This window comes from Paramisgurnus dabryanus, chromosome 15, assembly GCF_030506205.2.
Source record: "Paramisgurnus dabryanus chromosome 15, PD_genome_1.1, whole genome shotgun sequence".
NCBI classification, from domain to species: domain Eukaryota; kingdom Metazoa; phylum Chordata; class Actinopteri; order Cypriniformes; family Cobitidae; genus Paramisgurnus; species Paramisgurnus dabryanus.
This window is the reverse complement of record NC_133351.1, coordinates 3064082-3081378: the sequence shown is the minus strand read 5'-3', so window position 1 is coordinate 3081378 and position 17297 is coordinate 3064082. Positions and strand designations below refer to the sequence as shown.

The 17297-nt window shown below is 34.2% G+C and overlaps 1 protein-coding gene across 1 annotated transcript in view; it reads right to left on the bottom strand.

Annotated features, from left to right (window-relative positions):
• ttc21b (tetratricopeptide repeat domain 21B) overlaps positions 1-9050 on the bottom strand; it is a 32676-nt gene extending 23626 nt beyond the window's left edge. The window contains exons 1-10 of the mRNA XM_065252329.2: positions 8864-9050; positions 8238-8367; positions 8041-8151; positions 5348-5514; positions 4817-4939; positions 4550-4707; positions 2644-2728; positions 2452-2550; positions 1819-2011; positions 1623-1720 (exon numbers count right to left, since the gene is read on the bottom strand). Coding sequence (XP_065108401.1) covers positions 1623-1720; positions 1819-2011; positions 2452-2550; positions 2644-2728; positions 4550-4707; positions 4817-4939; positions 5348-5514; positions 8041-8151; positions 8238-8367; positions 8864-8896 — 1197 coding nt within the window. The 5' untranslated portion in view covers positions 8897-9050. The remainder of the gene's footprint in view (positions 1-1622; positions 1721-1818; positions 2012-2451; positions 2551-2643; positions 2729-4549; positions 4708-4816; positions 4940-5347; positions 5515-8040; positions 8152-8237; positions 8368-8863) is intronic.
• Between the last annotated feature and the right edge of the window lie 8247 nt (positions 9051-17297).

Here is a 17297-nt window from a genome sequence, read left to right as displayed (position 1 = left end):
CAGAAAACAAACAATATATTAATCTGCATACAGATTGCTTTTATCAAAGTGACTCACAAAATTAGTAAAACAAAAAGCAACTCATTTTATATGTAGGGATTAAAGCGATAAATAAAATAATTATTTTTGTTTACACGATATGACAACAGCTATGTTTCGCTTAACAGATGTGTGTGTTTCTGTAAGTGTGTGCTGGATCCGGCCCTTAGCTTGTGTAAAACAGCTCGTGTATACAGACATAATCCTTAAACCATGCCTGAATCAACAGATCAGCATGCATTTCAGAATAAACACTCATCCTTCATCTTTATTCTTTACAAGAAACGTGTTTCAAGCTGCAATCTGTAATTTTTTCACTTAAAAATAAACAAAAAAAGTGTTAAGTAAATACTTAAATCAGTGTTCAAAACTCTACTTGTACCTCTGTGTGATTACATCACGTCTATAAACGAAAAGAAGAGGATACTATATTACATGTGTGTGTCTGTTACAGATAATAAAGAGTTTGTAGTTTGTTAAACAGCTGCTTAAAATTTAAACTTGTCATCTAGATGGCGGAGTTTACTCTGTAAAGTTTTAAACAACGATCATCTGGGGAATTTCATGTAAACATGTCAATTTATTACGTCCTTACATCTTCATCGGTTGTTGAAGGGGACATTTCAAAAGACTATTTTAAGATGTAAAATACATTTTGGTGTTCCCAGAGTACATATGTGAAGTTTTGGCTCAATATAACATATAGGTAAAGTCTCTGCCCTAAATGGCAGTGCCGTGGTTGGATAGTGCAGATTAAGGGGCCATATTATTATAATAAGAGCTCCTTATGACATCACAGAGGGAGCCAAATATCAAAGACCTAATTTTTCACATGCTTACAGAGACTAAGCTTTACCAAAACTAAGTTACTGGTAGGGGTGTGACGGTTATTATATATTATTATATATTATATGAGACGAACATCGCAACGTGCAAAACGTCCGGGCGGGAGGTTGTGCGCGTTGCGACGTTGTCTGTTATAGGACAACTGACAAACGAGCAGACACCAGACTTTTTTCCCCCTGACGGTTATGTTACAAACCGTCCCATTTGACACCGTCATCACCAATTCTGAAACCAGCACACCCCTAGTTACTTGGTAGATCTTTTTCACATTTTCTAGGTTGATAGGAGCACTGAGGACCCAATTATAGCACTTAAACATGGAAAAAGTCAGATTTTCAAGGTATGTCCCCATTAAAACAATGAAAGCTCAAACTGTGGAGAGCATCCAGTCAAAAAGACAAAAGCGTCAGGGCGTGTGCTAAAACAAGATATTAGCAGGGCTTTTCAACATCTGAAAGGATTACTGACACAGAGATGACATCAGCAACGTGGTTTGTGAAACATTTACGTTTACATTTAGTCTCAACAAAGGTAGTGTATATATATATGACATTTTTTTGGATATATGACTTTGAGAATGCACAATGATCACCAATATCAAATTTATATGTGCAGAGTAGCTAAGGAAGCACAACACACGTACAGAAAATTGCTCTGCAAATAACTGCAATTTTACATTGCACAGAGATGCAATCGATAGAGAGGCAAAAGTTACAATCATGGACACAGCCTCTTACCGCTGATTTTCCGATGGACTGCTGAATCTCCGTAAGGAATTCCAGCTGCTGTTCTGCATCTTCGATGTGTCCCTCTATCAGCTGACACCTGATGATACCTGCAGCGGTAAAGAAACGCCTTAAAGGGACTGAAGACACCAAACATGCACGATGAGCATATGACGTGCTTGTTTAACTTGAAGCTGTATCATCTCACCTATTAAAGCAGAGACGCTGCTCTCGTCAAGAGTCATTGCTGTCTTATACCACTTCATGGCCTCTTTCACCCTACCCAAAAGAACAAGCTGGTAACCCATTTCTGTGGCCAGCTCCGAGTCACCCGAGGCCTGAGTAAACGCCCGCTCCACCATCCTGTGTGTGTGCTGAAGAATCTTCTCAGCTCTTCCACACTGCAGAAGAATCATGTTTAGAATCTCAATCATCCATAAACATGATTTGTGAGATCGATTTGAATCGACATTGAAGGTGAAGACTACAACTTCCACGCATATTCAAGCTACGCCATAGTAGTTTTAGGGACCTCTAATGGTGAAAATTACATATTGTACCTTTAATGCCACATAAACATCATAGGTTTATAAACAGTAGCTGCATTTCTTCGATTATATTTGCACACAATTTAAGTGCTATTTTCTACAGGTCAACAAAAAAACTATTGCGAAATGACAGTGTTTTCACTATAATGGTGATGTCATGCGACTAAAAAGTAATTTTGTTGTCACACGCTAATTCGTTTCAAAAACCATGGCGCTGTGCACAACGATAAGTGGATGATTTTTTTTAGTCTCTTTATTTTGTGTCTGTGTTGCTGCGTGAATGTAAATATTACCACTCGAGTGAACGCTAAGGACATTCTGTACAACAGCTCAGGATTATTCGGCTCCTGAACTTCCAGGTTACTGATAAGATTTGACAGCTGGTTTACAGACTGAAAGAGAAAGGTTCAAATTAAACAAATATAAAATGAGAAAAATTACTATTATTGACCCTGTGGGACTCAAATAAGTGTGTAATGGATCACCTCAGTCATATTTCCTTCTCTACAGAGAGAATAGAGAGCCAACATTCTCAAAGCCTCCAGGTTATTTCTGTCTTTCTGAAGAAGCCTAAAGAAAAAAACAAAACATTGGGTAAGAAAAGAAGAACATTACACTATACTGCCCAAAATATATTTTGACATTAGTTTAAATATACAGTACACCAGTGTTTTTTTTTTCTCTGAAGTTGTTACAAACCTGTAACACAAAGGAATATATTTATACAGTTCAAGTGCTCAAACTAAAAGCCTCTTTTATTCTGTCCCTCACTGGCCTTCATCCAATAAACAAAACGATGATCTAGTCTTTCAGTCTTTCAGTACAGATCAGTGAATGAAGCCATCTGACTCCTGTGATCTATAGAGTTCAGATTTAGTTTTGTCTCACTAACCATTGTGTCATTAAAATCTTTATTTCTTCCACAAAAAAAGATCAATGCAGAAGATCCACATTGACATTTGCCAAAAAAAAAACCTAAGGTCTGGCTGATAACCTCAAAACAAAAAAGCACAATAAATCTATCAAAACAGCCCATTCATGACAGCTTTATATGACCCTGGACCACAAAACCAAAAAAGTTGCATGGGTCAATTTATCATTTTTTTTATCAACAAAAATAATTAGAAAATTAAATAAAGATCATGTTCCACTAAGATATTTTGTATATTTCCTACCATATAATCTATTTATAAATATATATATATATATGAAGAGTTTGGTTCCAAAACGCAATAAATCCATTTTGACCAATTTTCGGTAAAAACGTGTTTTCTATACAAAGAAAGTGAGTCACTGACAAGATGAAAACCACTATTTTCTGTTACAAACATTCTAAACTAAAAAATTCAAACTAAAAAATTCAAATCCATAACTTGATTTTCAAAGATTTATTATAAAAACGAATAATTTTTTCCACAAAATGCAATACATTTTTTTTTCAAAATTCTATAAATCTATTCAATCAATGTATAAATGTGCATAAATTTTTGCCATTTTATATTCATTTAGTTGACTAGTTGTACACACTGATTTAAAAAATAAACATAAATGGCATTAATCAAAACACTCACTTTGTCATATTAAGAACACTGTCATTGCTGCGGTTATACTTGACGTCGTCGCTTAATAAAACATTTTTCACAGCGATCAGATGTGATTCTCGTTGACTTTGAGTAAAATTATGGAAAGTTTTTTATAAGATCCCCTGGGGTCAATGTGTTAGCACGAGAGAAGCTAGGTGCTTTCGGGAGAACAAGCGATCGTCTCCAAGTGCCTCTCGTGTAAATTATTAGATGTTGATGGCTTACGTTTCTTTCCCATCACAGAAAACCACAGGTTTATCAATGCTATTAAAGTATTATTTTGTTTTTGTTTGTTTGTTGATCACGAAGTACAAAGTAGATGAGGAAAACTAGGATTCCGTGTACTCAACGCGCCACCATTGTTTGTTTACATTGCGTGGAATGGTGCGCTGTAATTTGTGGAGCAGATTTATTGCATTCTGTAGAAAAGGACGAGTGGCGTTTATTGCGTTTTGGGAAAAAGATGACAGAATAACACGGCGGATATTGGATTTTCATAAAATTAAGGATTTACTTTTGAATACTGACCTGATATAATACTGATTTTGGCAGTAACTCATTTTTTTCAAAAATTGTGTTTATTGCGTTTTGGAACCAAACACTTCATATATACAATTTCAAATACTGTAGTTGTATCTCAGCCAAATATTGTCTTATCCTATGCACGAATCTCACTTTCACAAAATTGACCAATGGGACTTGTTTTGTGGTCCAGTGTAATGTATAAAGGAAAAGACCAAACGTTTAAGATACTTTTCATTGTAAATATTAAAGATAGATATCAGTTTTATTAGATGTAGATATTCACCTCTGCGCTGCATCCACAGTTTGTTCCCAGTCTTGTAAAGTTAAAAACAACTTCATCTTTTGGACCAGGGCGGGTAGAAAGGATGGGTAACTAACAATGACCTGGTTAATAGTCTCCAAAGCACCAGAATAATTCTGACGAAATTCATAATATTGTGCCTGAGAGAAAAAGACATGAAAATATGTATTTTTGTGCATGCAATTTTTTTAATGCATGTTTTAAATAAAACATATAAATAATTTTGCCCATTTCTAAAGGAGTGCATACCTTTCCCATCAGAGCAAAAACATCACTTTTCTCCTTTAGTGATTCATCAAAGTATTTTCCAGATTTCTTGGCGTAAGCTTCTTTATTCGATCTCAGATCTATCCAGCCTTTCAGCACAAGTCCCTTAAAATCAAACAACAATTTCAGTACTGGCCATGACATTATAACCATGACATTTTAAGTAGTCCTAACATCCATTTATTTATTGCTCATTGGGTGCATTTATAATGCTAATGAAGAATTATTTTATAAGTAAATAACGCATAGCAGTTTTTGAATTCTGAAAGTTGCATTCGATTTTACAGCTACTACAATAAACTTTTTAATCTCATTCAAACAGGGAATTTGATTCCTCGTGATATGATCCCTTAAAAATTAAAGGGCAAACTAAATTTGGGCTAATTTATCTTAAACACATAAAAGCACTATCAGACTGATGCGGTTGATGGCAGCAACTCGATCTGATGGTTTCCCATCATGAAAAGCTCACGCTGCAGAAATCTATAGAGGAGACGCATTAGTGAAGTTTACTTCTTTAGATCCGTTGGAGATCTTGATCATCCTCTCCACATACTCTCTGGCTTTATCATTACGGCCCAAAAGCCAAAGCAGCATCCCGGCGTAATACAAAGCTCTGGGACCCGAGGTCTTTCTCTCTTCCTTCACTCTTCCATCCAACTCCTGGATCGCATCACGATCTACAGACAGGTGCACAAAAACACATCGGAAGTTAAATTGTATATACGTTGTGAGGTTTTATTGCAGACGTTTTAATTGATATTTTTACTTCCTCTGTTTATGATGATGATGTTTGTGTGAATAAAGGTAATAATGACACAAAGTTTATTAACAACTTAAGTGTGACTGTTTCTCTAGAGGAACACTTAGGTTTACTTTAATATATCACTATTAAATCTCTAATTTAATCATGACAAAATATATAACATTGGGAATGTCTAAAATAAGTATTTGACCAGTGTTTTACTAAATAATTCATGCAGGAACAGTATTTGATTAATTTATGAGAAAAGTGTGCATACATTTTTAAAAATGTTGTTAAAGGTAGGGTAACAGATTTGATCCTGAAACATTTTTAGTTATGCTGGTTAAAAGTCTCCTCACATCCTGATAGCAATCACTGTGTTAAGTTGTTTAAATGTATTTGTAAAAATTTATGTCATCTGTGAAAGGCGTAGGACCAAAAAATGTTCAACAAATCATAGATTTCGGTCCGAACGGACGTTTCCTTTTATGTCCCTCATACGTAAGCGTAATTTGAATTCCCACCGCGCAGCGAGTCCACGCAGACACCATACGTCATCGGCGCGTTCACGTGCGCTCTGTCTGTAAACAGCGAGAACACCAAACTTTTCTGCTGAATTGACAACCAACACAGGAGCAACAAAACTAAATGCATCTTTTATAACAACAACAGCAAAAACTGCCTGGATCAGCAAGAGCAAAAATCCAAATTAACATCAGTAACTTTACTGCTTTACAACGAGATGCAAACAGCTACATGAGGCAAAGGGTCTGAAAGGGTCGTTGCACTTTTTATTTTGGTAAGGTAGGTACGCGATATGTTTGTATTGAGATGGATTCAGATATTATACTTTGATGAAACTTTGTGTTGCTTATGAAATTTGTGTTCGTTTACGGATTAGCATAACGATATAGTTACTACGTCTACAAAACCGAACGTGTGCTTAAACTAATTCTGATGTAAACCAGTTGTTTATGTTGGTTATTTTGGAAGTGTTATTCACTTTGTACTGCAAAGTTCTCTCACTGGTGAATGAGACATGAGACGTGACCGTCTGATCTGTGCGTGTTCATGTGTTTGGAAAGAGGCGTGACTTTGGAGAGCGATTTGACTTGAGGGTGGGATCGGGATTTCATTGCTAGGCGGCTACCGTTAGCATTTTTCAAAATGTGTTACCCTACCTTTAACTGTGACTTGTTCCACCAGAGGAACCCTGAAGTTTATTTCAAAATTTTGCTATTGAATTCTAATAAAACCTGACAAACTATATATCAATTGAAAGCTCTAAGAATGTTAATAAAATATTTTTGTACTAACAGTAATGCAGTGACAGTAATGTATCAATTTGTGACAAACGTATGCAGCAAACCATTGCCACCTAGTGGCTATTGTAATGCTAACCTCAGTTTTTGTGATTTCACCTTGAAATTTGGATGAAAACTAGCTGAGACTTATGGCTTAATTTGTTTAAGCATTTCTTTGGCATGCCATTTTTTTTATTTATATAGATTTTTAACATAAAATATATACTTTATAGTGCTATTTTTATTTATTAACTATTTCCTCGCCAGCGGTTTTTTAAAAAAAATGCCTATCAGCCCGATAGATTTTTGGTGATTTACAAAAGTTTCACAAAATGTCTTCCAGAAAAAATAATTATAAGTTGGGTAAGAGCGCCACCTAGTGGATATTATAGATTACCGTAAAAACTTGTCAGGGTTCATTGGCAAGGAAGCGTTTTCTCTTAATTGATGAGATAACTCAGTGACGGGGAAGCTAAAAATAAACTTAAACTGCTATAACTCTTTTTTTATTTTAAATTTACACTTGTTTCCTTAAAAAAGACCAAGATTAGGCTTCAAGACCAAAAAATGCCCTTTTTTGAAAACCATGGTTAATTTTCATAAGGGTTATACTAATTTAATTTAAAGGTGAACATCACCCACTCAGAAGGGGTATATCATGAAAATCTGACTTATTCCATGTTTACGTGCTGTAATTGAGTCTCCAGTGCTTCTATCAACCTAGAAAATGTGAAAAAGATCAACCCAGTAACTTTTTTTGTTACTGGGTTTTGGTAAACCATTCTCTGCAAGCATGTGAAATAATAGGTCATTAAAATTTGGCTTCCTTTTGTGATGTCAGAAGGGGACATCTGCACTATCCAACCACAGCACTGCAATTTAATGCAGATATCAGCTAATTTGCATTTTAAAGGACACGCCCAAAAATGGCACATTTTTGCTCACAGCTACAAAGTGGCAATTTTTAACATGTTATAATAAATTATCTGTATAATATTTTTAACTAGAACTTCACATATGAACTCTGGGGACACCGCAGATTTATTTGACATCTGTAAAAAGTCTTGTGTAATGTCTCTGTTAAGAAAGAGTTTAGAAAACTATCACATTATTTGGATAAAAGCATCTGCCAAGTGTGAAGAATGCAAAACCCATACCAGGATTTGGTCTCTTTTTGTGGGCATAAACCAGAGCCATCAGCGCACACAGTGAAACATCCTTTTTCTCTTTCAACAGCTCCAACTCCTGGATGGCATCTAACACTCGATCTTTCAGGAGATAAATAATGAAGTGTTTAATGAAATCATATCTTTGGGAAAGTGGAAAGAGCGAGTGAACCGTGGCTTTTCCTCACCTTGCATGAGCAGTCCATAGGCATGCAGGAATGTGAAGATCGGATCATGACTGAACTTCCGTTGAGCTTCGCTGGAAACATCTACAACATGATTGGAAAACTTTTCCTGGCAGTAGTATAAGATCAAAGCCTAAAAATGACAACAAGGTCATTCAAGAGATTAGTAAATGATAAATACTAAATGTAGTGTTTCTGGACCTCAAGTGCAACGCAAAGGTTGTGGGTTTGAATTCTAGGGTCACACACATACTGATGCTTGTAATGCACTATAAGTTGCTTTGATGTAGCAATGTAAAATATATTCAGTATATTCAAATTACAGGGCATGCCACAGAATATTATTTTATTTTTTTCTGGAATCTTGAATTAAACGGAAAATAAATATAAAAAATAATATTATGAAAGGTAGAATGGCTAAAAAAATTATAAACATCTTTTGAGCATGTAATATAATAAACACGATTAGTGTGGCAATAATCCCCACATAACCTTGCATCATGGAAAGTAGTAAACATTCCTGAAACATCACAAAACTTAAAAAGCAACTAATGACAGCCTTCAAACTGTATTTCACCTATGACTGCAGTCGCATCCGAACAATTTAATATGTCATCATCATTACTTACAAGCGTCGATTCTTCGTCCTCAGCGCCCGACATAATGTCAACGCAACTCTCAGAAAGCACACACGATGATTTATCCCTTCGTTTATAAAGCGTTTATCCTTTTTTCGCCATCTTTGATCAGCGGTGAAGCGGCATAGCAACCAAACAAACTCCGCTATTTCCGTTTGTCAACCAGGAAGTGACGTCACATAATTGCACCGGCGTACTATTTATTGTTGCCACTGGGTGTCGCCACACTACACGGAAATTTTAAAGGGCAATGAAATTAAACAGACGTATGAAATCAGTGCGAAAAAAATATTTAAAGTTAACTTTATAAAGATTATATTTAAAATAGCATTTGTAATAGATAATAATGTGGGTTATTTACGAATGACAAAGGACATTTTTTAACACTGTGTTATATATAATCACTGATAAGAATATAGAGAATTATTCTTATTTGTCTTCAGCTGTGCTTTCAAAAGAAGAAATTATTGATGTTTGGTTCAAAAGACTTATTTTAATGTGCAGCTTATATTGATGTTTTGACAATAAATAAATAAATACATATTAAAATGTGGACAACAACTTTTTGTCAGTTTAGAAACACCATACTGTATTAAACGGATAGTTTACCCAAAAATGTAAATTCTTTCATCATTTTCTCATCCTCATGTTGGTTTTAAACTGTACGAATTTCTTTTTTTATATATAAATACGCAAAATATGATATTTTAATAAGTGATGTTAAGCACACAGCTTATTGTAACCATTGACTTCCACAGTAGGAAAACAAATATGATATATATATATATATATATATATATATGACAAATATGGGTACCGTCAACTGTGTGCTTACCATCATTTATCAAAATATCTTCTTCATCATTAATCACAATACTTCCATAATATTTGTTTTCCTACTATGGAAGTCAATGGTTACAGTCAGCTGTGTGCTTGTGTTTATCAGATAAAATACATTTATACAGGTTTAGATCAACATGAGGATGAGAAAATCCTTTTTGGGTAGCAATTCTTTTAAACACCACTATGTGTCGCTGCACACCTTTAAATCAGATTTTTTTTATTTTAAGCTTTTTATATTTTTTGGTGCAGTTCTATGGTGTAAATGCTTCAAAAAATGTCTAAACAAAAACTATCTAGCACTACCAAAATGCTTTTGATTTGCTTTTGATAATTACAGATGATGACTTAAATGCCTTTCATTTGAATTTGCTTTTCAAGAGTATTTATATCATGTATCCTTTATTTAATGATTGTGCAATTAACAAGATATACAAATAAAACAATTCTACATAATTTCTTAAAGAAGAAAATAAAATAAATGCTCTTCTGGGTCAAATGTCACAATAATACACTTTCAGAGTTATGTGATCATGTTGCATAATCTTTAAACTCCTTTCAGACCACATGGGTTACAAAGTAAACACTTCATCTGAATCCAAATGCATGCAGTTTTCTAAAATAATGAATGACTTTAGGAGTTTCACTCGGTGAGAAAGTCTCGTCCTGAAACAGTTTTGCATAATTCTGCATGTAAAAATAAGGCTGGGCCGTTTTGAATACATGCAAACAGTTTCCCACTGCGGATGTGGATGTTGCTCTTTGAATCACTGTTGGAGTAAACCTCATCACATGACTGTACTGTGGTTAGAGGTGAAGTTTTCAACCTGGATTTGTTTCTTTCATAACCTCTTTTATCTCACTGGTCACGCAAAACCTATACGCAAACCAGTTTTCAGCTGGTTACCCATCATGTCACGTCTCTCAGAAATAGTAGGGCATCACCATGAATGGGGTCCCAAATACCAAAATTATTTATAGTAGCCTACTATATTAAACAAACATGTCTAGAAAATGTGAACTGCAAAAGATCCAAGAATAATTGAAACTATCAGCTACAAAGTAATACGTTTGTTTTTAAAATGTTTAATATTTATTGTTTAACCTTGCTTGGATCATGAGACTGAGGGCATGTGACATAACCAGTCCATGCTGACATCTACCTAATTTAAATAGAGACAAATGCATTTGCACCAAAATATGACAGAGTAGCTGCACAGGCTTGAATTTTGATGTTATAGTGATGCAGGCATGCTTTTATGATTAGTTAGCATTTAATTTGTTGAATTCAGTTTTTGTTTTTGAGACAAAGGGCCAGACAGAAAGATGCTTCATTTAAGACTCCTAGACAAAGCAGGAAAACCACAAGTGACTTATAACCACAGCTTACAATCAAAAGAAAGATATTTGAATATCTCCTTTTGCCAAGTGCACACCGATTGCCAGCATGTGATGTGAGAAAGGCCCATTATCCTCGACAGTGTTAATAAAGATCAGGATTAAACAAGTTTTATCTCATTGATTGTGAAATCAGATCTGGTGTTTCTAGAGTAACTGCATGGGAACATTGCTGTGATCCCGAGCCGAAACACACAGGACCTGGGTCCTGACCCACCGCCTCTCCGATTGCATTTCAGATACAACCTGACAGATAATCATTATCACATTAGGTTGTTACTGTATCACATGGCAGTTTATAGCAGTCCTTTAACCAGCTGCATTAGAGATCATGTTTAATGTTGAGAAATGTATGTGTAGATTTTATCTGCATGATGGATTATGTAACTAAAAATGAATGACAGATATTTATTAAAAGATTTAAATGTGCTGGGGGGTCACACTAGGTTGTGGACGCACAGGATTGTGGGATATTAAAGGCATGAATGCATCTTTGCATCTAGCATTTACAAGCATGGAGAAAAGATGAAAATATGAAAGCTAAGTGAATTTAAATACATTTCAAATGAATTATTCATGTTTTCTAAAATGCTTGCATAAAAGTGAACTTTTAAGAAAACTAAACATGCACAATGATTGACATGCAGAGGGTGCATTTCTGATTGGCTTAAATCTGAGCCACTCCCCTGACACCTTTTGATGCTAGATAGACATAAACACACAAAATAAAGGTTACAAAGGTCCTAATATGCACCACTGGTACCAATGGTGTATATTAGGTGCCAATTTGAGGTACTAATAGGAACAAAAGTGTACTTTTTGCTCTAGTGAGTGTCATTGCTCAGGATATCTATTCAATAATGTGACAGATAGTAGGAAACTCACATCTTTTTAATAGTTGAACCTTTGTCTCCGTGTCTTGCAAGGAAAGAAAAATGTCTTTGGCTTCTCTCAACACTGAGAGGCGTTTACTGGTGAAAGGAGAGCGTAACAGCACTTGGAGAGATTTTTATGGCCTCAGTGTCAAAAGCACTTTAAACACGTTTAGGGCAATATATGCAATTACTCGGGCAGCCCGGGCCCTGATCAATATCGCAGTGAGTGCTCTTAGAAATTTACAACAACTCATTAAAGAACATTCTCAAATCTTCTCGTGCGTCTGGCGGTCTCGCTGTGGGAATCGGGGCTCCATTTGCTGGATGTAGCTTCTCTATTGTGGTTTTCCTGTAGTTACTCTTATCGATTCATCTGCATGGTAACCTCCCACAACACATTGGAAACCTGCAGAAGGAGTATCTCCTATAGCACAAAACTCTCTTTTCATCTTAAAGGGTCCATATAGACATTTGAATAAAATGTCATACGTCACTGTCAGCATTGAAATGGATCGTTATGTGCAATCAAATATTTATGGGGCATTTTGAGATGCACTGGTGGTCTTTAACCCTTAACTGCTTTGTCAATGTTTGGGTGGATCTTTGTTGGTGTATCGACACTTACTGTTTGCTGACTATCATAGGTGACACCTTGAAGTATATTTTTAGCACCTACATTCAATGACCCGTCACAGTCACTTTGCCTGCAATGTAAACCCAGCTGTAAAATATGAGACTGATCACAATGCAACATGCAAATAGATGCAAGAAAACCAATCACAATTCAGTATACAAATGTAACGATTACAACCGTAGGTCACACTCACAGAGGTCAATGCACTGCATAAAATTACTTTCTATCGTAGTATTTTTGTCTTGTTTTTAGTACAAAAATCTATAAATTTTTAAAAATGTAAAAAGATTTTAAAAATTTTTTTAGTTATTTTTACTGATAACAAGACAAAAAAACAAAAAAAAAATCTTGAAAATCTTTTTTTTGCAGTGTAATAAGCAAGCTTCCACACTGCAAAAAAATAACTTTCTTTCTTAGTATTTTTGTCTTATTTTCAGTACAAATATTTCCTAAATCAAGATTTATTTTCTTGATGAGCAAAATGACCTAAGAAAATAAGTCTTTTTAGACAACAAATATTAAATTGAAGTGAATTTTTGCTTAAAACAAGCAAAAAAATCTGCTAATGGGGTAAGAAGTTTTTTCTTAAACACTTAATTCAAGAAATATTTTCTTACCCCATTGGCAGATTTAGTTTCGATTGTTTTAAGCACAAATTCACTTTAAATTGTTTATTTTTGTCTAAAAATTAGACTTATTTTCTTAGGTCATTTTGCTCATTAAGAAAATGCATCTTGATTTAGGAAATATTTGTACTGAAAACAAGACAAAAATACAAAAAAACTTTTTTAGTATTTTTGTCTTGTTTTCAGTAGAAATATCAAAACATTCTTAAATTAAGATGTTTTTTTCTTGATGAGCATAACGACCCAAGAAAATAAGTCCAGTTTTTAGACCAAAAATATCAAATTTAAGTGATTTTGTGCATAAAGCAAGCAAAAATAAAGAAATAAATCTACCATTGGGATAAGCAAAAAAAAATCTTGAACATTTCTCTTAAATTCAAGAAAAACCCCATTGGGTTTTTATTTTCTTAGGTCATTTTGCTCATCAAGAAAATACATCTTAATCTAAGAATTTTTAGATATTTTTACTGAAAAAAAGACAAAAATACTAAGTAAGAAAGTAATTAGTCTATTGTATTAGAAAACTATAAAGTTTTAAACAAAAATAAAATGCAAATGGAGTCTGTGAAATGTGTTAAAACACATTATTAGACCTTTACTGTAAAAACATGCAGCATAAAGTACAACTTGGTTTTGCAAATCAGTTTTGGCTTGTGAAAAGTTAACATAACTTATAATATCAAATTGAAACTGTTTATAACTTAATTTTTTAAATATATGTTGAATTTACAAAAATTCTGCATCTTATTTACAGTGTTTGAATGAAACCTTATAAGCAGCAGAATGTCAAAGAGAAATATCACTAAATAAATACTTTGCAGGCCTTGTAACTACATCAACCTGATGTTGCGTTACTTAGCAACAGAGCAGGAGCATCACTTTCATTTAAGTAAGTGATTGGAAGCTAAGTTACCCCGAGTCCAGCCAATCACGAGGCCATTACACGAGCGATGAGCTCCTGCAAACATACTAACAGTCCTTTTACACCATCTGCTCAGTGCCAGACAGTGTTGCCTGTCTCTCTAGTATAGGGAAACATCTTGATTTTGACCACTCGCTTAATTGTGTTTTTCTTAAATGATTACATTATTGTCATGCTAATGGGGTCAGATGAGGGGCAGCCCATGAATCTAATCGAGTTACTCTGCATTACCCTAAATGACTTTTAGTGGAAATCGGAAATAAACACCGCAAATGACATAACTGGGTGCGGTGTGGTGAAAAATGATAATGCTGAAAAGCTTTAATTGAATAAGCAGAACATGGCAGGATTTTCTCTCCTGTATGGCAGCCTGAAGATGAAAGCTCATCCCAGGGCTCAGATTAATAATTCATTATATATGAACAGATTCAGATAGCAGAGTCTTAGTCATTTAAAGATACAGAGATTGTGATGATATTCTGTTTGGATGTATTTTGCCCAAATTGTATTTTCCAATGTCCTCAGCAATAATGCGGTATAGATAAATGAATTCAAAATCATTGAGAAGACTAACATTGGTAAGTTTATATGGGTTTATACACACTGGGTTATGTTTTTGAGATGTGAGATATCACCCTTTGTACTACGGGGCTGTTGAATGCTTTATTGGTTGAGAATTGTTTCAAGGATAAGCATTATTTTTTCGATATACACAAACCTGACCTGTCAAATGTCTTAAATAACCACCAGAGCAATCTGGTAACTGTGGTATATGCTAAATAATTAACTACGGTCCCAAAAAGCTGCTGCGACCATTTCAATTACACCACAGTTAGCATTAAATCTGATTCACATCCGGACTAAACCACTGTTTCTCTGCTAATGAGCTTTTATGTCATTAGCATTAATGCACTTTGCCTTGTGTCACATTACCACCTTGTGTGTGCATTTTTTTTTAAAATAAATAAACGACACATCATCAATTATCCCTTACATTATCAGTAATCTGCCTTTATCGGCCTATACACTGCAAAAAATGCCTTTCTTACATAGTACTTTTGTCTTGTTTTCAGTAAAATATCAAAAAATTCCGCAAATGTTCCTTACAAAATAAGTCTAGTTTTTAGACAAAAAATATCAAATTTAAGTGATTTTGTGCATAAAACAAGCAAACAAAATCTGCCAATGGGGTAAGCAAATTTTTCTTGAATTTGGTGTTTAAGAAAAATTTTCAAGATTTTTTTGCTTACCCCATTGGCATTTTTTTTTTGCTTGTTTTATGCACAAAATCACCTAAATTTGATATTTTTGGTCTAGAAACTAGACTTATTTTCTTGGGTCATTTTGCTCATCAAGAAAAAGCATCTTAATTTAAGAATTTTTTGATATTTTACTGAAAACAAGACAAAAATACTAAGAAACTTTTTTCTTGAAAATAATTTTTTGCAGTGTATACTGTACACAGCAAAAATGCCTTTCTTACTAAGTATGTTTGTCTTTGTTTTCAGTAGAAATATCAAAAAATTCTTAAATCAAAATTTATTTTTTTGTTTTTAGACAAAAAAATTATACAATTTAAGTGAATTTGTGCTTTAAACATGCAAAATTATCTGCCAATGGGTTGAGAAATGTTTGCTTAAATTAAGTGTTTTTTTTCTCACCCCATTGGCAGATATTTTTGCTAAAAAAATTTGTCTAAAAACCAGACCTATTTTCTTAGATCATTTTGCTTATCAAGAAAAAGCATCTTAATTTAAGAATTTTTAGATATTTATACTGAAACCAGACAAAAATACTAAATAAGAAAGTCATTTTTTGCAGTGTATCAGCAGAAATTAATCCCACCATCGAACATTGGCCGTTTATTTAAAAACAGTATGATCAGGACAGATTTTATTTCAATCGCAGGGGCGGATAAACTCATCAGGACGATTATTTTAAAATAAATGATAACAGAATTGCAGGGCATTAATGATCAATTCACTCTAAAAATGTCTGGGTTAATATTGACCCATAATGGGTAAATATTGGATACAACACACAGCTGGGTTGTTTTAACCCAACTGCTGGGTTATTATAACCCATGGTTGCACAACAATAACCCAACATTGGGTCATTTTTAACCCAGCATGTGTTCTGTCCAATATTTACCCATTATGGGTCAAAAATTACCCAGACATTTTTAGAGTGGTGAAGCAAAGAGTAAAGACTAAAGCGAAGAGTTAAAAGCAAAACTATCCGTATCTGTCAGAATCGGCAGATGGTATTGAAAATCAGTATCAGCACAGAAATTTTGTATCGGTGCATCCCTTGTTATTTTTTTAACCCTTGGTTGCTCAAAAACGGACAAAGCCAGGCGCTGAGTTAAATATACCCCCAAAAAATGTATATTTGATCTAACAATATATTAAAGCAACCCAGCATTTTGGATTAAAACAACCCAGCATACAGTAGGTTAAATTACAACCAGGTGGTTAGGGTCCGTTTATTTTTGACCCAACGCTGAGTGAAAATTAGCCAGCATTTTTTAAGGTGTAGATTATCTATAGATACAGAAAATGACTTTATAATATAAAAAAAAACATAAAAAACATCTCCATTATTCTTTTCTTCTATTAGATTTGCTTTTATACACACCAGACAAAACAAAGTTGGGATGCTAGAGTAAAAGCTTTAAAGCAAAGAATTGTTACATAAAATCAAGAATTATTTTAAAACATTCATGATTTATTAACTGCTACACAACAGGTCAGATTATTTTTCTTTCACTGAAAATCATGCTGGATAAAATAATGTTAGATCATTGAGTTTTGCGCAAAAGTTGACTTGATAGGAGATGGGGGACAGCAAATAGCAAAACAGAGAATTTTTTTTTTTCACAACATTTTTACTAATGCTCTTTGCACTTTTAGTGGTCTTAGCCTCATCATGTGTGATCAGACGGATGTATCTGAAGAAGTACTATATGATTTACACTTAAAAGGTCATTAGCAGAGAAACAGTGGTTTAGTCCGGATGTGAATCAGATCTAATGCTGAAATGGTGGCTGCAGCTTTAATGTTCCTGTAATTACAGTGGACATGAAGTCTCTGGAGAACAAAGATGATGGCCATAAAACATTTTTCTTTCT